The sequence below is a fragment of the Watersipora subatra genome, chromosome 1, assembly GCF_963576615.1.
Source record: "Watersipora subatra chromosome 1, tzWatSuba1.1, whole genome shotgun sequence".
Classification (NCBI taxonomy): domain Eukaryota; kingdom Metazoa; phylum Bryozoa; class Gymnolaemata; order Cheilostomatida; family Watersiporidae; genus Watersipora; species Watersipora subatra.
In genome coordinates this window covers 19,598,816-19,621,371 of record NC_088708.1, presented here as the reverse complement: position 1 = coordinate 19,621,371, position 22,556 = coordinate 19,598,816, and the positions used below count along the sequence as shown (strand labels likewise).

General features: G+C 37.0%; 1 protein-coding gene across 1 annotated transcript; it reads right to left on the bottom strand.

The window, feature by feature from the left end:
• Positions 1–85: 85 nt before the first annotated feature.
• On the bottom strand, positions 86–21,323 carry LOC137395334 (putative pre-mRNA-splicing factor ATP-dependent RNA helicase PRP1). The gene is made up of 14 exons (XM_068082221.1): positions 21,136–21,323; positions 20,118–20,236; positions 19,839–19,987; positions 17,975–18,165; positions 16,331–16,532; positions 15,369–15,545; positions 15,031–15,285; positions 11,624–11,799; positions 11,430–11,512; positions 9,571–9,762; positions 7,518–7,640; positions 7,048–7,238; positions 3,627–3,796; positions 86–546 (listed from the first exon to the last, which is right to left on the bottom strand). The coding sequence occupies exons 1-14, from the start codon at positions 21,177–21,179 to the stop codon at positions 408–410; spliced, it is 2,211 nt and encodes a 736-aa protein (XP_067938322.1). The 5' UTR covers positions 21,180–21,323; the 3' UTR covers positions 86–407.
• Between the last annotated feature and the right edge of the window lie 1,233 nt (positions 21,324–22,556).

The window sequence follows — 22,556 nt, the reverse complement described above, 5'->3', positions numbered from 1 at the left end:
TTACTAACTACCTTTTGTCGAATACTCGATCAGAAAGTAGCATCTTTATATGTAAGGACTTGGGAAACCGAAACCAATGTGTTAATAATATCTAACTGTCTCTATTTGGTGACTTTATTCATCAACCAGTTGACAATATTTACAACACCTGGAAAACAAGTACGAGTATCCGCTACTGACAGTTTAATGACAGCAGCTCCCTTTCTTTAGCTCGATCAATGAAACTAGAAATCACTACCCACATGTAACAATTTTATATCATTTGACATAGCTTAGTAAGAGGCGTGTCATGTGTATCTGGCGCTTGTTGACATCCTTTAGTAAGAGGCATGTCATGTGTATCTGGTGCTTGTTGACATCCCTTAGTAAGAGGCATGTCATGTGAATCTGGTGCTTGTTGACATAGCTTAGTAAGAAGCACGGGCACCATGCGAGTCTGCAAATTTCTTAGTTTCTATCTTGGCAATGATTCTCTCTAAGACTCGTTTAGCTTCACACTGTGGAAAGTTTCCCATGTCATAGTACTGCGGGGCAATCTTTATTAGCCTGAAAGCGAGACGAGGTGAATTACTGGATGAACACGCACAGAGCAAACGATCAAACTGGCTTCAATCCAACACTTGCCAAGTTGCCTGATCTGTAAGAGGTGGATGCAAAGCACCAAGGCTTGGTTGATATAAGAACTATAAAGATTAAAACTAAATTCCAGTGCATCCTAAGGATACGATGTTAATCCGTTCCAGGGTTGGCATTGTATAGCAAAGACATTGTATGCAGGGGTATAGAAACCATAGTAATTGTACAATGCAAACATCCCCTCATAAAAATCATAAAATTTTTTTATAAGTACTGTACATATTAAAAATTAGTAAGAAAATAGTATGTTAACCTTAGTAACTATAGTTACCTACAGTAACTTTAGTGTATTTAATGGTCATAATCTGCATTGAAATATAACATTACAATGTGCTAAGATGGGCAGTACGCACCGTAGAGAGTTTTTACCTTTGAGATGTCGTATAACATAAATTTTGAATTTAACTTACATGAATTTAGCTTGCTGAACACACACTTACAGCTAAGTTTTAGTATTAATTTTTAATTATTTTATTGAACTTCAACTTTTCATCACTTATCAGTTTCCGGCTTTGTTTCCATTATAACTTTTAACCAACCTCATTAAAACCTTTCTCAACCTAATTCGCCAAGAAAGCCCGAGCGATGCTGCTCTCGAAAATGTTCTGTTTATTACGTAATAAGCGAATTTTTGTTAGCAGGTTAGGAAAAGTTGTTTAACCCTTTCACTGCCAACCATGTACAAATTCGGCTATCGGCCTAGTGCCAGCCATTTTACCGAAAATTACCGATATTGCTTCATGTCATCTATACAGTATTTTTCAATCTCAATCTCTATCTAGAACATGTTTGTTACATATTTTATTTTGCCAAAATTTTAACCAACATTGCTATGCAAAAATTCAATGGATCTATACTTTATGCGATGATAAAGCTATGTGAAGCAACGAACGATGCAAAGCTAAAACGATCCTCCACAATGTTCCTTACTCTTACAAAACTATTACTTTCACCACTATCAGAGACAGTGCTGCTACTTTAATTATCTGTATAATCACGAAAATCTGAATCTGAATTGGCTATAATGTCATCAACATAACTTATTACCTGTTTTTTGACTCGCGTGGTACTTGATGAACTTACACAAAAATTGTTCGTTTCTAGATGGGTAGTTCTCAAACAAAAGTTCAAAATTGCTCTGTGATTTTAGGCTAATTTTATAGAGATATCTTCGGACAACGTAGTCAATATTATAAAAGTCCTAAGGACCGTTGGTTATGTTGTCAACGAATATTAAAATGAAGTTACTACGTAATTGCTGGGAAAATCGACAAAATGCGTCTGTGGCACTCAACCCTAGAAAACGCATAAATGCGTCTTTAGTAGCGAAAGGGTTAACCACAGACCTTCTGTTTGAAGAGATCACAACTCCAACTTAGCTACTGGTTTTAAAGAGAAATATTATTATTTTACACACGAGAAATGATGTACCGAGAAAAATTGGTCATCGTGTCTCTTTGAGGCATTGTGAAAATGTTTTCGGGCTAACAGCATTTCGACGTTTTTGTTATTGTTATTTGAACGTATGAAAAAACTTTGTTGCATTGGTATGGTGAGGTGAAAAAATCATTATGCTCCACTTCGTAAAAAAAGCTGCATAACAGAGTGATCGCATCCCGAGGGTGCTCTGTACAACTAAGCAAAATGAGAACAGTTTAGGAACAGCAAGTTTAAGAACAGCGTCGAGCCTCAAGTTACTAAAAGATTTTATTACTTTAGTGTTGAACAATTGCAAGTAATGAGGAGATCATCAGTAAAACAGAAGATAATACCTGACAGTTAAAACCATCATTTTCCACCTTGCAATAATCATATGTATATTTTTGTACCCACAAGTTGGGTCAAGGTTAACATATTTTCCTTGACGACATAAGCAATTATCTCAGAGTAATAATTGTATTGTATTGATGTATGTATTGATGCATATCAGAGTAATAACTGTACTGTATTGATGCATGTATTGATGCATATCAGAGTAATAACTACTGTATTGATGTATGTATTGATGCATATCAGAGTAATAACTGTACTGTATTGATGCATGTATTGATGCATATCAGAGTAATAACTGTACTGTATTGATGTATGTATTGATGCATATCAGAGTAATAACTGTACTGAATTGATGTATGTATTGATACATATCAGAGTAATAACTACTGTATTGATGTATGTATTGATGCATATCAGGGTAATAACTGTACTGAATTGATGCATGTACTGATGCATATCAGAGTAATAACTACTGTATTGATGTATGTATTGATGCATATCAGGGTAATAACTGTACTGAATTGATGCATGTATTAATACATACCAAAAAAATAATTGTACCAGTCATCCGCGTGGCATGGATTGCATAATTTTGGTGTTTTGAATTGATTGCCTTTTTTGGTAATACTTGTCGTTTGCGGTGGTACGACTACATTTGGCAACAACCAGAATAATACTGGAGAGCCAAGTCTTTTTCGTGTGAAATACTTTAAGATTTAAATAAAAATATATCATAAGACCGTGTGAAATACTCGATAAGATCGACATATAAATCGTAATTGTTACATTTGTAAAATCCAACGACTATCAACTTTAACAGGCAATTTTTCAATTCATCTTCTCATACATCGACCTTTTAGCAGAAAATGTGTGTCGCGGACAGTGGCAATGAAAATACTCGTGTAATAATGTCACACCTGGCTTAAAAACATGTATGAATTTGAGGTTCAACTCGATGAGCAACACGAACTGCCTCTTTCCCATTGCAACAATAAGTTATTTAGAAACAACGACAAGGTCAGACATTACAAAAAAACGTCTGAGCTCTGAACTGTCGACATGCGTATTATGCCACCAGCCTTTCTGCAAACAGACACCGTGACACAATTTCTAAACACAAATCTGTTGCATACAAAGCATTGAAGTGAACAACGCTCCTCACACATTAACATAAATTCATGTATTTGACCAACTCAAATGGCTATGGTAAAACTGACCACTCCGCCTTTATGTCTGTCACTGTGCGAATGTAGTTTTTGGTGGTGAGGACAAATTCGTTGTAGAGGACCCACTCTGGTTTGTGATCAAGACAAGTCGAAGGGTGCAGCTGTACTATCTGGTTGTCCTTAACAGTCAGGTAGTGACCGGTTCTTTCAAGATGAGCAACCTATGGGAAACCATATCGGTACAGAGGGCCAGAAGCCTTTTATAGCATTCTAATCTCTTAGAATCGGGATATAACAACGATGATGCTAATAATTGAACATTGTGAAAGTACAACAAACATAATTTTGCATGACTATCAGTGTAGTTAACGATAAAGAATAAAAAAGGTGGAATAGAGTCCCAAAACATTTCGTAAGCTGCGTGTACGCTGGCTGATTATCTATCAGCTTCTGCCAAAATATTGATCAGCTTATGCAACTTATTTTTGTCCAAACTGCTGTTGAAACTAAATCATTTTCAAAAAGATTGTACAGCTGCAATTACCTATCAGAGCAGATCGAGTGTAGTTTTTTTTGTCACGCGGAACTAACTAAAATATGCTAATAAGCAATAATAACGTTGAACAGATCAGTCAATATGCCCATTTGTGAAACAAATTGCGAGGTACAAAAATAGGTCAAAAGTTAATAACAGACTGCTAGCTAATGTACAAACAGCTATAGCACTGGAAACCCAGCTGTGTATGGATGTATTATGGCAATTTATCAACATGTTCATACATGCACACACTCGATAGCCCTTGAATCTGATGTTTATTTCACAACAATCGCCAACAGGTATCATAAGCTTGAGTATTTATTTTACCAATGGAACAAGCTGAGCTTTTTGTGTGATCTCCATGTGATGGTATTCAATGAACACTGCTCGCGAGAATTTTTTTGGCAGAAAATAACTGTATTTTTGTCAGTTTACTTTATGTGTAAATAACTATAACTTGCAGCAAAAAATTTTGGGATCGTGTATCAGTTGAGCAGAGAATAAAGTTTTGCAACAAACAATATGAAGCACTCTAGTCCAAATTTAGTAGCAAAGGTGTCTAATGCACTTTCAAATCAACAGAAAAATAATTAGACTATCCGGTGATTGCTATCTAATCATCAAGTAATTTAAATAGAGGAAAGAGGCAGACGAATCTAAATTACATTTTGAAAAATTGTACTTGTTGACAAAATAGATGTGATTTTTCAATGAGTCAAAATCGTGTTAAAATTTTGAAGATACATAATTGGTGAAGTCAAATGGGAAACAAGTAGCACATAGCTAGTAGAGATGGTAAGAGTGGGAGAGACATATCAAGTAGCACATAGCTACTAGAGATGGTAAGAGTGGGAGAGACATCTCAAGTAGCACATAGCTACTAGAGATGGCAGGAGTGGGAGAGACATATCAAGTAGCACATAGCTACTAGAGATGGCAAGAGTGGGAGAGACATATCAAGTAGCACATAGCTACTAGAGATGGTAAGAGTGGGAGAGACATATCAAGTAGCACATAGCTACTAGAGATGGTAAGAGTGGGAGAGACATCTCAAGTAGCACATAGCTACTAGAGATGGCAAGAGTGGGAGAGACATCTCAAGTAGCACATAGCTACTAGAGATGGCAGGAGTGGGAGAGACATATGAAGTAGCACATAGCTACTAGAGATGGCAGGAGTGGGAGAGACATCTCAAGTAGCACATAGCTACTAGAGATGGTAAGAGTGGGCGAGACATCTCAAGTAGCACATAGCTACTAGAGATGGCAGGAGTGGGAGAGACATATGAAGTAGCACATAGCTACTAGAGATGGCAGGAGTGGGAGAGACATATCAAGTAGCACATAGCTACTAGAGATGGTAAGAGTGGGAGAGACATCTCAAGTAGCACATAGCTACTAGAGATGGCAAGAGTGGGAGAGACATCTCAAGTAGCACATAGCTACTAGAGATGGCAGGAGTGGGAGAGACATATGAAGTAGCACATAGCTACTAGAGATGGTAAGAGTGGGAGAGACATATGAAGTAGCACATAGCTACTAGAGATGGCAGGAGTGGGAGAGACATCTCAAGTAGCACATAGCTACTAGAGATGGTAAGAGTGGGCGAGACATCTCAAGTAGCACATAGCTACTAGAGATGGCAGGAGTGGGAGAGACATATGAAGTAGCACATAGCTACTAGAGATGGCAGGAGTGGGAGAGACATATGAAGTAGCACATAGCTACTAGAGATGGCAGGAGTGGGAGAGACATCTCAAGTAGCACATAGCTACTAGAGATGGTAAGAGTGGGCGAGACATCTCAAGTAGCACATAGCTACTAGAGATGGCAGGAGTGGGAGAGACATATGAAGTAGCACATAGCTACTAGAGATGGCAGGAGTGGGAGAGACATCTCAAGTAGCACATAGCTACTAGAGATGGTAAGAGTGGGCGAGACATCTCAAGTAGCACATAGCTACTAGAGATGGCAGGAGTGGGAGAGACATCTCAAGTAGCACATAGCTACTAGAGATGGTAAGAGTGGGCGAGACATCTCAAGTAGCACATAGCTACTAGAGATGGCAGGAGTGGGAGAGACATATGAAGTAGCACATAGCTACTAGAGATGGCAGGAGTGGGAGAGACATATGAAGTAGCACATAGCTACTAGAGATGGCAGGAGTGGGAGAGACATATCAAGTAGCACATAGCTACTAGGGATGGTAAGAGTGGGAGAGACATCTCAAGTAGCACATAGCTACTAGGGATGGTAAGAGTGGGAGAGACATATCAAGTAGCACATAGCTACTAGAGATGGCAAGAGTGGGAGAGACATATCAAGTAGCACATAGCTACTAGAGATGGTAAGAGTGGGAGAGACATATCAAGTAGCACATAGCTACTAGGGATGGTAAGAGTGGGAGAGACATATCAAGTAGCACATAGCTACTAGAGATGGCAAGAGTGGGAGAGACATATCAAGTAGCACATAGCTACTAGATATGGCAGGAGTGGGAGAGACATATGAAGTAGCACATAGCTACTAGAGATGGTAAGAGTGGGAGAGACATATCAAGTAGCACATAGCTACTAGGGATGGTAAGAGTGGGAGAGACATATCAAGTAGCACATAGCTACTAGAGATGGCAGGAGTGGGAGAGACATATGAAGTAGCACATAGCTACTAGAGATGGCAAGAGTGGGAGAGACATATCAAGTAGCACATAGCTACTAGAGATGGCAAGAGTGGGAGAGACATGTCAAGTAGCACATAGCTACTAGAGATGGCAAGAGTGGGAGAGACATATCAAGTAGCACATAGCTACTAGGGATGGTAAGAGTGGGAGAGACATATCAAGTAGCACATAGCTACTAGAGATGGTAAGAGTGGGAGAGACATATGAAGTAGCACATAGCTACTAGAGATGGCAAGAGTGGGAGAGACATATCACCTGCATAAAAAAGCCAGATACTAGAGCTTTCCTTATGTTGATATAATACTCGCGGCTTGTGAAGTCTGTACTAGTGCGACGCAGGTTAAATCTGTCCATGATGCGAGCCAACTGGTTTCTCACATTATCTGCACTTTTCAAAGATCGAAAGTTGATGAAGTTGTCGTAACACCACTGTGGATCGTCATGATCTGAAAACATGCAAGTGAAGTGGGGAAAACAATTATTGGGAACATTTTTTGCTTGTGTGTATATCTATAATCCTGATTAGTCTATTAGTAATGATGTCTTGAGAGCTACTTGTTAGAATCTATTAATTTATTTAAACTTACACTGAAATAAAGCTAGAACATAAATCCATCCTTATCATGGAAGAGTTTTAACATACACGGGCTTGTTTTGTCATTTGCTCAAGCGAGCCTACTAACATTAAGAGCTAGCATGTACTATCCTGTATTGTACTGGCTTACTTTGCTTGAAGGCGTGGTAGACATTTAGCAAGGTCAGATGATCACCATCTATGTGTGCGAATCTCATCTTGGCCTCATCCGCTTGTTTCTTGGCTTCGTTTGGTCTCACGAAACACTGGGGCACTAAACATATGAAGACGGCGGACCGACGGGTCCGATCGTGCCAGTTGTTATTGTCAAGTAGAGGTCAGCAATACAGAGGGACAGATGGTATCACCTACTACAAGCAACTGGACTACAGCACATCACCCATTAGTTGTACCCCAACTACACGCTGCCGCCTATTATTAACCGCTTCAGACACGGATTGAGATATTAAAGCTGTTTTGTGTTTACAACTTCACCCGAATGTTCGCAAGTACATGTAGATCAGCTTAACTATTGATCAATTGCTATCATTTTATGCTGTGTGCCAATTGGCCTCAAGTGCAACTTTTAGCAATATAATTGAAGTATTAATAATAATTTTGCTGTAAATCGTAATCTTATTCGAGAACATTGTTTATCAAAATAATACTGTGAAACCAAAGTTCCACGCTGCAGGGTGAACTTTGTATTCATTATGACAATCATATTCTTCCTCGGAATCTATGTAAGTCAATTATTATTATTTCTGTTTAGTTCAAACTGTTTCTGTTAAATAGGAATGCATGGCCTACACTTGACGGGCGTGTTCCAAGTGGCTTCCAAAAATGTATAATTTAAGCGATCACGGTTGACCTATTGACATTCAGACGGTGAAAATACTGTATCGTAGCTCTATTTACTTCAAACGAAAAGGCTGGTAGGCCTGGGCTGAATATTTATTTGCAGCACTTTCTCGCCCTACATTCTAACAAATAATTCACAGTTAAACCTCTACATACCAAGTCAATTTGTTCAAAGATTTGCTTTAGATGTTGGAGAAAATATTTGTGTAAGAATACAGTGCAATTCATTTAATTCGTTGTACAGTTCCAAAATACTTCAGTTAATAACTGAGCATAATATTCAAATATATAAACTACATGTTACAAAGCTAATTAATAAAGTACAAAGAAGCAAAAAGAGGTTTCCATTGTTACTTTACCTTAGCTTTCGCATGCTAATTTTGGGGCTATTTTGGGCACCCTGAACGAATTAAATTTTCATAAATTGATTTACAAACAATCATTGATACACTCTTATTCATAATATTGTAGACTTGTGTTATGCTTCTATGATACAGGTGAATACAAATAAATGTGTTAAGTCATTGCTTCATATAACTGTCTCTCTAGTTGTCTCTCATCCTATTAACGCTAGTACTAACAGTAATACTACTTGCAGCATTAGAGGAATATTGATAATTTCGTTTAAGGTCGCCATGACAGTAAAAAAAAATGTTGTACCTTAGGAAAACATTGAGAAAGTAGAAACAAAAGCAGAAAAAATCTACAAACAAAATTCCAAATTTTATTTACAAGTTATTTTTTCAGATTTTTCGTTTGTTTAGTATTGTAAAAACAACTATTTTTTTTACCAAACAGTTTGTCTTTTGTTACTAACAGAAGCCAATCTATTGCAGTTTACTATCGGTAAAAGATTTGAACAAAACCGGCAATAAGCAAACTAGAAGTCACTTTTTAAAAACGCTCGTGTGGCGACATAACAGTCGCTCTTCCCATTATCGCTAAACGACAATATAGTCGCAATGAAAATGAAAAGAAATGTGGACTTGGCGATGCGCAAGCCCACATGGGTAATAATTGAAACAAGTAGCCTAACTTACCCTAACTTGAACTAGATAAAGTTAACTCGCAACTGAATTTATATATTACACCCTTTCTACGTATTATTTTAAACTTTTAATAATTGTTCTCTTGCATCTACATAACTGGAACAGTTTAAGTGATTTAAAAACATCCTGCGCTGGAAGTTACTTCGAGTGTTGAGTAAAATAGTTAGACAAATTTTACATCTAGCAATAGAAAAGGAATGGCTATGCTGAGGCGATCCTAGGTAGGTGCTTGACTGTGATAGTGCCAGTGTAACAGTGCTACAGAAAAGGCAAGCTATTTTATCTAATGCTTACCGGAGAGCATGGCTGTGATAGAAAGGATCTCATTTGAACAAGTGAAGTCACAACTGGCAATGACCATCTTAGCCAACTGTGGGTCAAGAGGGAACTCGGCCATCATACTGCCTAGCTCCGTTAGTTCTCCATTGTCATCTATGGCTGCGAGGTAGTTGAGTAGCTCAAGGGCTCTCATAAGGGTCTCAGGTGCTGTCACATAATGTACAGTCTCAACACAGAGTATAATATGCGCATGGCTGACCAGATCATCATGAGAGATTTCTTTAGCATTTTTCTACTTGATATTGTTTAAAATAGTTCGCTCAGCAGAATACAATAGCCAATAAAGGACGAGCTTATATATGCTCATTTGTTTGAGCCAACAGGTCAACAATCAGACATGAAACATTTGGGGCACAATTTTAACAATATTACTAGAAATTCCACTGTCATACAGCCCACGACCAAAGTAATAATGGAAAAAAGAAAGAGTACTGTTGGTTGTTGAAAAAGTAGTTCTCAGCAAGAATTGACAGAGTATAATGTAAATGAGACTTGTTTGAGATGATATAAAATAAATTTGAGGGAGCACGACTCTAAAAAAGCGCAACAGAAATGTAACAGAAATAAATATTAATAAAATAAATATTTAACTATCTCAAACTTATGTTTTACAATAATAAAATAAATATTAATTCAAGCTGTAGACCTAAACTACTGTACGTAATTTAACTACCAACAGCAATAATGAAATATGTTTATTAAATCTCTTATTATATTGAAATGCAATATTAAAAGTAAAATGGCAAGCTGCCGTGTAATACACAATTTGAAAGTTGGTTGTTGGTTAAAATAAATATTAATTCAAGCTGTAGACCTAACCTACTGTACGTAATTTAACTGACAACAACAATACCAACAATAAGGAAATATGTTTATTATATCTCTGAAATGCAATATTAAAAGTTAAACGGCAAAATGATGTGTAATATACAGTTTGAAAGTTGGTTGTGTTGTGATGAATGTAGAATGGTTTTGACAGTGTTATGTAACAGAGAGCAAGCGTTGGCATTTACACGTCTGGAAGTTTTATGCAAACTGGAGTGAAATAAAGAAATATTCTTGTCATAAAAGGGCGTTGTAGTAACACCCTACCTTGTAGATAAGATGTAAAGAAATCTGGCTGATGTTCTAGATAATTTGAAAAACCTTCGGTAATTGGACAAAAACGTAGGCTGATAAACTGTTTACCACATTTTTGTACCTGTAAATCGGTCTACGCCTCAAACAGTACACAGTAAACAGTTCTACTATCTGTCGCACGGCTTTATTGGCGTTTCGTAGGTTGGTCGAAACTATTAATAAACCAAGCTGTTCAAGCGATTTGTGGCAAGACTTTATCGTTCTATTCTCTGTCGCTCGGCGTTTCAATTTCCGGTCTTAACTTTTATTAAACCAAGCTTTTCAAGCGTTTTGTGACGATTTTCGTCCTAATAAATCTGTCTATTTATGTATAATCCGATCAGATGGGTTAGTTTTAGGAATTTGCGGTAACCTCTCAAAGTCTTGGTAACATATTTAAATAGGTTTATATGCGTTTTGTATCATTATTATACTTAAACGACTTTACTGAAAAATAGTTAAATTTGTTGATAGGATTTCGTTGCAAGGGTTTGGTGACGGCCGTTAACGGACAATTTTTCGGGAGTTGTGTGCACATGTGCATTTATTATAATTCTCCCAATCAATCGTTTCACTCTTGTTTGGTCGTGGGACAATGAGCCGCGTTAGGTAAAATCAATTACTGAATCAAGAAGCAGTCAAGGCAGCACAGGAAATAGACAAGGTGAAGAAGTTGATATTGAGTGTATGCTTACCTGGTGGATCCATGAAGTCAAAGTGCACCAAGTCATCAATACCTAGCTTCTTGAGCTGCAAGACGACACTGCCCAGGTTTGATCTGCCAATACAGAGAGACTATGTTGCGCATGACACACATCTGGTCAAATGAACGCAAACGCTGAAAACAGTCACGCAAATAAAATACAGATTCAAGCTGACCGCCTCTTACCTCAGTATCTCAGGATAAGTGTTATCTTGCATCTCATTTTTATATGCCTTTTCTGTATAGAGTCTGAAGCATTTACCAGGCCTCGTACGACCAGCCCGGCCAGCTCTCTGCTGCGCTGAAGCCTTACTAATAGCTGAGACCAGGAGAGACTCAACGCGAATACGAGGGTTATACACCTGAAATTAGTGTACAGTAATACAAAGAATATTGATGAGCAAAAATAACCAAGGAAAAGAAAAGGTTTATTTTTACAGAACATTTTAACTTAAACATTTCATGAAAAGATTTGCTGATCACATCCACCAAATTCTGAGAGATGATATGTAAACCAAATTAATGTTTTCTGTCAACGGCTTAGATGCAACAACGCTTTTGACATACGTAAGCCAAACATATCGCGATAAGCAGAACACAACTTTATATGAGCTAAATAAAGCATTAAAAATCACACGGAACATATTTTTTTATATTTGAGTTATCCCACGACCAAAGACGAGCGAAGCGATTGTTTGAGAGCTTTATCATAAATGCATATGCGCACACAACTCCCGAAAAATGATCCGTCAACGGCCGTTACCAAACCCTAGTACCGAAATCCCATCAAAAAATTTAACCATTTTTGTGTAGAATCATTCAAGTATAATAATAATACAAAACACATATAAACCTGTTGAAATATGTTATCAAGTTTTTGAAAAGTTGACGCAATATTCTAAAACTAACCCATCTGATCGGATTATACATAAATAGACAAATTAATTTGGCCTAAAACCGCCATTAAAACTTGACAAACCTTTTTTAATCAAAATTAAGACCGGCCAATGAAACGCCGATAAGGCCGTGCAACAGAGAATAGAACCATTAGGTTGAGCGCATTTCACGAATAAAACGTGCACATTTCACCAGTCTATGGCATTGTCCAATTGCCGAAGGTTTCTGTAATTGACGTAAAAGTACTTAAAATTAATTGTTTCTTTTTTGCTGATTCTACCGGACTCTGACATTTTGGACACTTATAATGAGTACTTTGGTATTCCAACAGATGTCCAAAGCAGTGAAAGCAAAGGAAATGACGATGATATTTTTCTAACGATTCTTATAAGATTATTACAATATTTATTTATAAGAATAATCATTCGAATTTACAAGATCGAAGTATATAGTGACCGATGGTATGCAATATGTTACTGTTATTATTTTTCTAAAGATTTTGTTGATGATACTGCGGCTGTGCCCAATATCGCGGTACTGCCAAGCCATTTTTAATATCTGCAAAATTACGTAATAGGCCTAAATTCTCTTATAAATATACATCTATTTCTATGACAACCAGCTAAAATCTGTTTAGATTTTTAAATTCAGCATAATTTTTTTGATATAAATACAGAAATCTAGATGAATATCACAACTTCTTGATATTGGTTGCTATGACCAATGATATACAGCCCTCCCAGCCTGTGTATATTACACAGCAGCTTGCCATTTTACTTCTAATATTGCATTTCTCCTATTGCAGGGGTGAGATATAAACATATAATCTTTTCCTTCTATTACTGCTGTTTGTTGTACATAATAACACCCAGTACATTGCAGCTACCATTGGAGTTCTCCTATTGCACTGCAGTGCCATTTGACTGCTAATATTGCATTTCTCAACCGGCAGTACCCTTTCTTTTTCCATTATCACTTTGGTCGTGGGCTGCATGACAGGGGAATTTCTAGTCTTTAGATTTTTAATGGAAACTGTAGTGAAGATAGCGAGGCGATAGCAAGGGGGTGTGTGGATCTTGGTTGAAAAGTTTGGTTTCAGAAAAAAGTGTTCTCCAAATATGTGATGATGAAACAAATCTTAAAGCATAACCGCCACAAACAGCTTTCATTGTATGTTCCTAGGTAAATCAGACACGCTGATTTCAGTTTTGTACTAAAAATAAAGATTGGTTAACTAACTTTCAAAGTATTTTTTGTTTTTGAAGGCTTTTTTACAGCGATTCAATATCGGTGTCGTAAACGACACAACAAGCCCTGCCTATAAATATGTGACGTAGTCTAGCTTTTTAGGGACGGAAGTTGGGAATGTTTAGCCCGATATAGAATTATAGAGATTGGTGTCTTAAAACCCATTATTCTCTAAATTCAGCCTTCAAATTAATCTGTCTTTTCTGAAAGATAGATAAGCTATTTAACATCGCTTGTACATGTAGCTTGTTACAGGATGTTTAATAGACTGAAGGCCGAGAAAAATGAGCTCAAAAAAGTGCGATTTTATCACAAGCTAGCGTTATTATCACGTTTTTTGAAATAATAACATATTAATATATGTTTGATATTAGTTTGACAAAAATTCGATTTACCTACACTCTATTATTATTTCAGTATATCAACACTTAACTGTTATAAATATGGGAACAATACATTTTTATGATCTTCTGAAAAACCGGATATTGGCACTACTAAAAAAACCAAAAACTAAATAACGGGAGTCGCTTTTAAACCAATTTATATGTGCGCAACAAACAATTTCCTTTCCATGTTATTAATTTACAAGTGTTTTGAAACTAGCTAAGGTTCATTCCTGATGAGTTTAAAAAGAACAGTAACTCTTCAAAATTAATGACATCTGGTCATGAGAATATTACGAAACCTGTTTATTTCACAGAATGATAAAAACAAATCTACCTGCTTAGAAATTACTATGGAGTAATTTCTTTTGGAGTAAATCTTTTAGCTTTCGTCACAATTACCACTGGTGCCACGATGAGCCATTATGATTGTGCATTCATGTGACACAAGGTAATTGACAACAAAACATTACAGGAAAAAAAGTACCTTTTATAGACACATCTAGCTGTTACACACCAAAACTGTGTTTATCCTAATAACTAGTGTAAAAGTTGATGGTATCGATAGTTTTATATCTATGATCTCTGCGTGTTTTGAAAATACTACTCAATCAAATGAAAATTTGTTTGCAATTTAATAAATCCTTAAAATTTCTAGCATCAAATTCAATATTCGTGAAATGGTTCATGAAATTTTAAAAGAATTATGAAAAATAGGCTTTCTAAAGTAAACCCCTTGTGAGTTTAAAATAAACATCAGATTTACAGAAACTGTTTCTATTTCAAAATTGACCAGATTTGTAATTACTGCATCTATTATGCTTAAATATTTGTTAAACCGGCTCTTAGAGCTAGTAATATATGACATAACATTGTCAATACTAGTAAAAATGCTTAGCAACGAGATATGACAAGCAATTGTCAACAAAACTATCTTATGAACATGCCCACTCTGGCATGCGCTAGTGTCTTTAAAACATACATCCCTTCTCACAAAACACACAAAAATAGCGCATTCCTGAGTGTTCCATGATATAATGATAATAATTAGTACAGCAGTAATACCTTTTGTTTAGCAAAGCCAGGATCAATGACGTAGACGACACCATCTATGGTAAGTGAAGTCTCTGCGATATTTGTAGAAATGACACATTTCCTTCCAACGGCTCCGTTTGGACGGCTGGCTGGCGCTGGTTCAAAAATGCGCTGTTGAAGCGCAGGAGGAAGAGTCGAGTAGAGCGGTACACACATCATCTCTCCTATTTCACTGCCAAGGTTATCTACCTCTCTCTGAAGCCTTTTGCACGCCTCCTCTATTTCCTGTTGCAGGATGGCAATGGGAGAGACCAGAGAATAGACAACTAAATACCAGAAGCAACGAATATAGTGATGAGTAAACTCACCTCTTGGCCAGTGAGAAAGAGCAGTACATCACCCGCCTCTTCCTCACACATGTGTATCTGAACAACAGTTCTGATTGCAGCCTCCAAGTAATCACGTTCTGGTTCAGGTGTATAGAATATCTCAACAGGGTGTGTTCTGCCAGGCACAGTTAGCAGAGGGCACCCATCGAAGTATGTCTACAACGTGAAAAGAAAGGGAGATACATTATGGAACTAGGTTTAGAGGGAGGTAACTGTAAATAAGATAGCTGATTTTGATAGTAGGGAGACTTTAGCAACTTTAGTTTATTTCTTGGTGAAGCATACATTTTTTAGAATTTACAAATTTTCATAAAAAAACTTTCAAAACGACTTTGGCCACTGAATGTGGTGTAATGGTTCTTTTCAGATGTTTTCTATAACGAATTTGTCCACAATCAGCTACCATGCTATAAACAAACTAGAGTGCTACAACTATTTAGAATAAGTCTTGAGATTATTGATTAGATTTGATTGGTTCCCCTGATTAGTTTTGTCATTTATTTGTCAATAGAGGCCTCTTGATTTTTCATATATTACTGTCTACTATTATATTTTCACTCATGACAATAAAGGCTACAAATGATGATTATGAAATCTGTTATTGTCTATGAGCGAAGCTGAAATGTAAAAACCGGAAAAACAAAAGCAAGTCAGAACTTCATCCAATGGGGATAAGCACCTTTGAGCAATTACAGCTATGCAGTCGCCTACCCTGCTGCCGAAGACTAACATAATGGTGGTAGGCAAATAATAGGCATGATGATATGATAGGTATGATAGGCATAATAATGGTTGTACCTGCAGCATAGGCACATCGGCTAAATAGATGATACAATTCATCAATGCGCATCGGCAACCTAACTAAATAAGAACCAGGACTATGACATAGAATATCATAACAACAAAATGCATTTATATGAAATGATGTGCCAAAAGTCAACCTGAAATTTTCCAGCGTCGAGTGTTGCACTCATGACAATGAGCTTGAGATCAGCCCTCTGTTTCACCACCTCTTTAAGCAACCCCATGAGAATGTCTGTAGCCAGGGTTCGCTCGTGAGCTTCATCCAACATTATCACACCGTAATTTTCTAGAAGAGGGTCTGACATAGCTTCACGCAACAACATACCGTCTGTCATATACCTAAAAAAATAAAATAACCCGTCAAATTTAGCATGCCTTCCAAAAAGAATATCAGATAAAAAGGTAATACAGTCAAACGTCAAAATACGATTTTAATTCATTCTATTTTATGTAGGAACAAGTTAACATCAGGAAACACTAATTCAACCATTATCTCTAAAACCAATATTAATTCAGTGAAAACTGGTGTAGATTGTTACGTATAATAAAATTAAAGCAATTGTATCATATAAGAGATTTGAAAACAATGAATTAAAAAAAAATTAATAAAGAGGCTGTTGTTATTATTATTGTACTTTAGAGAAAGGCAAAAGAGAATGTAGGTTTATGGGTGCAGGAGATATATGGTGCAGAGGTAAAGGTGGTGAGATCGATATGCAGCATAACTTGGCTCTTATTTGGACTATACCAATAACTAACTTACCTCATTTTTATCAACTTATGCTATCTTTTTCTAACATTGTTTTCATTTTTCACTTTAAACATCTTCACATTCACTGATGAACCTATAATATCCTCACATTCACTGACGAACCTATAATATCCTCACATTCACTGACGAACCTATAATATCCTCACATTCACTGATGAACCTATAATGCTTGAAACAAACTTTGAAAGTCATGTGTTGAAAATCATTTTAAATGCAGATAGAATCAAATATTCGCATAACCCAAAAGCAATACAGTTAGAATTATGTCACATAATTAAGATGTACGTGCTAAGTAGGTTGTAAAAATAAACTCACTAACTAAAACACACCTACAAAAAGCTTGTACAGTTGAACCTTTACTTATGAATGACTCCACGCACAAAAATTTTCAGTTACTAAATGTTCTTTGGTAGAAATTGTGCTCCAAGTTATGATTTTTTTCTGGATATGAAAGGCCTTTCATATTTTGGCCGATTTGTGTGTTTCATATTTTTGTCCGTTCACTTTTTGGAGATACGAACAACATACTGGACTCACTTTCATTTACTAGCGAAAACCGTTAGCAACAAGCGTTTCATTTCCATTCGTTGTAAAATTTGGAGTTATCCTGTGTCACATAAACGGTAGGACAACTTTAGTTTCTAGCAATTCAAGTTCTGCATTTTTGTATGATGACAGTTTTGCTTACACTTTTAAAACATTTATTCTAAGCGGGATTTAAAACGGTTCAATACAGGATTTAGGCATTTATATGGAAAAATGTGTTTATATTTATAAAATTGCTACTTACGAAATGGCTTCCGGAACAAATTAATTTTGTAAGAAGAGGTTCTACTGTATAACCCAAAAATACAATAAACTTGGCATTATGTCACATAATTAAGATGAATACGGTAAGTGGGTTTTAATAAAATTCTCACTAAATTTTGCACTGGCTAATCGTTAGTGCCAGTGCAAACAAATGGAAAGGTACTGAGGCAACGAGTGCTGACTGAAGGAAGATGCCTACTTGAGAAGGGTGTTAGATGAAGTACAATCCTCAAATCGGATGTTGTAACCGACTTGCTGGCCCAGTCCCACATCCATTTCCTCTGCCACTCTCTGAGCCACCGACATGGCTGCCACTCTACGGGGCTGGGTACAAGCTACCCCTCTCTTCGGCGTCTGCATACGAACCCAGTCAACACACCATTGTGGTATCTACAAATGGATATAAAACAGTGCATCAATAGAACCGGGCTTGAACCAAAGCCGCACACGCGGTACTTTATACTAAAACACGCAATGAACCAAATAGAATGTCTTCTCATCTTTGACCCAAGTTTGCCAGAAAATTATTTGTTAACAGAATTATTATTTTTACAGAATCACGCATTAAAGGATACCTGAGAGCACAAATTTTTAATGCATCAACAGTAAGCAGCAGACCACATCGCAGTTTGGTGTTTAAATCATTTTTTTGTGTAATTCTGAACAAAAACCAGGTTTTATTAACAATTCAAAGTCATGAAAATAACTAGAAAGATACGCGACCTTTGCAAAAACACCATATAATTATGCTAGCAGCAAGACGGCGTTGCTGGGAATTTCTTTTATCTTCAACAACAAATCATAAATGCATTCATTGAAGGCAATTGTCCACTGCAGCCCTGACAAAAAACCTGTTTTTTGTTTGAGCATTTTAATAGCGAACACATTTTGTCAATTTCAATCTTTAATTATTCTGGCAGTGAGATCACCTTCAAACATCAGCAACAATCGCAAATGACAAAAAAATCTCGATACTTTCTGATAAAATCCCCTAAAATTTCGTGCTAGTTCATCTTTAATGCAGGCGAATGCATTTTCTGGAGTTTTTAATCCGGTAGGTCATTGCGCATGTATATGGGAAATGGAATTTCTAAGAATTCCAATTGAGCTTGGCATTGCTTAAAGTTGGCCTGCTTTTCTAGATTGCGCCGTAGAGTCTGCTCTTGTAGCTTTCCCCTCACAGGAGAATCTTGTATGTCACAAACTCAAACTGCACAAATGCACTTATTATGGTGAAGGTTACTCTTTATAGCTGGAAGGCGGTTGGATTAGTGCAGTTGGTAGAGTGTTGGTATGCTAAACCGAACATCATGAGTACGAGCTTCGTAAAATAGAAACCTACTTGCGGAGCACTTTAATTACCACCACCCTGTTATTTCTTTCATGTGACAGTATCAAGCAAAATTACAAGATCAGGTTCATTAGTAAATAGATTAAAATCACGCATTTCCACCTAAATTATCTAAAAAAATTGCTCGTTTAAAATCCTGATTTATCAAAGTAGAGCATGCACAGGAAGGTTTTAACAAATGTTCCGAGATTGTTAAATTTTTGCAAGGACAATTTTTTTCATTTCCTATTTGTGTGAAGGAAGAAATTCTTGCTAATGCACTGCACAGGACGCACGTACAGCGCGAACAATCTCTGCAGCATTTTACAACTATCACATGTGACCAACAGGCTCATCATGTTTATCAGAGGATGGTATGCACTCCTTCAAATCTTTTGATACCAAATAACTGTAATGTGAATTTTGTTGCAAGTAAACCTTCAAGTACAAATACAATAGCCTAATTAACTTTTTACTAATCAGAAACTTTTTGACTGGTGGTTGTCAAAGCAGTGGGAACAACTAAAAACCTTGTTACGGAAGGACTACGGTACAGCAACAAAAACATGTATTTAAGCCAGTGTTGCCTGCATGAATACTGTCTCCAGTATTAATTACAGCTGCACTCTTAGACAAATATTATCACGAATCACAGATATAAAACTTTTCATCAAGCTAAGCACAAAAACTAAACACATTTAGCTGATAATTATAAATAGAACAATCACCAAACCTGAGTAGTTTTGCCAGAGCCTGTCTCTCCTACCAATACAAACACCTGAGTGGTGTTCATTAAGTTGGTAAACTTGTGCTTGTACTCCCAAACAGGTAGTTGGCTTCTTCTCTTAAAGAGTTCATTGTACTTGGGTGTGAATGGTAAGCCTACAAGTAATAACCGCATCACTCAATATGAGCAACTAAAAAACCATGGCCTACTAGACTACAAACAAAAATGCTATGGTAGGTCATATAGACAGCTACTAATGATTGAGCCTGCAGAGCATTATGACACCTGTGAATGGATTGAGCGTGAGAGTCACTTTGCCAGGAGCAGGCATGGGCACAGTGGCACCCTGAGATGGCATCGGTGGACCCGGAGGACTGCGGGATCTTGATCGCTTTTTCTCTTCCCTAAAACACATGCACTTAAAACTTTCATAATGATGTGATGCTTAAGTAAAAGCCAGATCTATTGGATTACAAAATGAAACAAACTTTTTACGTTGTCAGCGTCGACAAGTTATCTAAGTAGAACTGAACAAATGAATGTTATAACAAAACGGTATCAACAAAGTGGGACCAGACAAAGCATTTTTGATGTTTTGATGCAGGTTACCAGGTAACCAATTATGTGATACAGGCCACAGATATGGAAACATTGTTAACAACCTTAAAGCGATAACTAAATGCAAATTTCATGTGAAGCACGGAATGACTTATAATTTGTATGTGCCGTAGGGCCGATGTGCGAGAAGTCATTTTTTCACTGTTGGTTGCTGAACCAGTTTTGTTCACAGTGAAAAAGAACTAAATGAACTTATCCAACATAAAAATGTATGAAACGAACCCATAATTCACTGTGAAGAGCTCGAATGACTTCTGTTTTGTCAGTATTTTGAAAATAAGCTTACTATGCTTTGGTACACTGCAAACTTCTCGTATATTATCGAATCACCAGAGGATCAAATGGTATTCGAAAAAACATTTTCACGTGTTAACGCAGATTACCTACATCTAAATTATCACTGGTTTGACGTCAAAACGTATGACAAATTACATTTACTTCAAAATCCACAGGGTACACGACAGGTAATATGACCTAGCAATTCCAAGTTTACTTGGCACATACATTATCAATCTTTCTAGAATAAGTTGACGTGTCGACATATATTTTAGAACATTGTACAACAAAAAAATAACTTTTCAAATTATTGAAAGATTAGAAACAACAAACAAAAATCAGAAGGTATAGTAATTATGTAATGTGATCGATGGCTGTTAGTTTTATATTCATATAAATGGTGGCTAACCGTCGTCCCCGGGTTTCGCCAACGTCTATTCTAGCCCTTGGCATTGCTGGCTAAGCGCTGAAACAAAAAACAGTAGCCAGAGAAGGAGTCTTTACATATGTATGATCGAACGTTCAATTATCCTTGGTGAACAAGCGTGTACAGTCGAGGTGGAGAAAGCCTCTAACGTCGGATACGAAGTGAACGTCGAGAAAAAATATTGATCGGCTGCGCGCAAAATGTGTTCTAGTTATCAGCGCGTTAGCTTTATTTTATGACAAAGCCATGAATATAGGACGAGGTCACATTGCGACTTCGAATCATATCGTCTGTGAAGTAAATTTCTTAGGCCGATTTCTATTAGCTGAAAGATAGTCTAATCATGGAGAGTGATAAAAAGCCATGAGCTCTTAATTATTCAATATGCTTTTCTCAGTAAAGCTTGCACTAGACAGCTAGATGTAAATCACGGGCTAGCCGGGTCACGCACTCAATAATTTTCGCCACGCACATACAAAACAAAAACAACAGGGTAGACACACTTTTCGCGGTCTTCCGCACGAATATTCAAAAATACTAACAGATGTCAATTCTATCGGCCAAACACAACCTACTAATGGATGAGCAACCTATTAATATATCCGAATACCTCATATAAAATAAGCCAACCATGTTACATAATGGTTAATACCCACTTTTTCTCTGGAAATATGCCTGCCCGCGGTTTTTGGCCAAGAATAACCAGGGTTCATTATACACCAAAATGTTTCTCACGGGTTCCGGAGGTAGCCCGTACTGTAAACTAAGTTCGGGTGTCCATATAAAGACCCGGCCCCAAATGAAGGCTACAATATAAGCCAATCACAACACAGTTCAACAACCATACGACACCCAGATGCTTATCCGCTTGAATTTACCGCAAACTCTGATGTTTTGACCGCAGTTGAATTTGATTGGCTTAAAAATAGTTTATGTTTCCGTACAGGAGCAATGGACCCACCCGATAATGCCAATAACGGGCTACCTCCGGAACCCGTGAAAGACATTTTGGTTTATAATGAGCCCTGGTTATTCTTGGCCAAAAACCGCGGGCAGGCATATTTCCAGAGAAAAAGTGGGTATTAACTATTATGTAACATGGTTGGCTTATTTTATATGAGGTATTCGGATACATTAATAGGTTGCTCATCCATTAGTAGGTTGTGTTTGGCCGATATAATTGACATCTGTTAGTATTTTTGAATATTCGTGCGGAAGACCGCGAAAAGTGTGTCTACCCTGTTGTTTTTGTTTTGTATAATTATGCGAGGCGAAAATCTTGCGTGACCCGGCTAGCCCGTGATGTAAATTAACTCTTAGGTTCAATGAAAACGTGCGCTTAACTCATTTTCATCGACTTTATTGAAAACTATTGTGGACATGTAGCGCATCCCTTGTTGTTT

Bases quoted from the DNA above. Each gene is read 5' to 3' on its own strand.
- LOC137395334 (XM_068082221.1), bottom strand. From the start codon at position 21,179: ATGCCAAGGGCTAGAATAGACGTTGGCGAAACCCGGGGACGACG. The intron at 11,513-11,623 runs GTAAGAGGCGGT...CTGTATTGGCAG, and splicing joins ACTTATCCTGAGATACTGAG to ATCAAACCTGGGCAGTGTCG. The intron at 7,239-7,517 runs GTAAGCCAGTAC...GCATGTTTTCAG, and splicing joins CTACCACGCCTTCAAGCAAA to ATCATGACGATCCACAGTGG.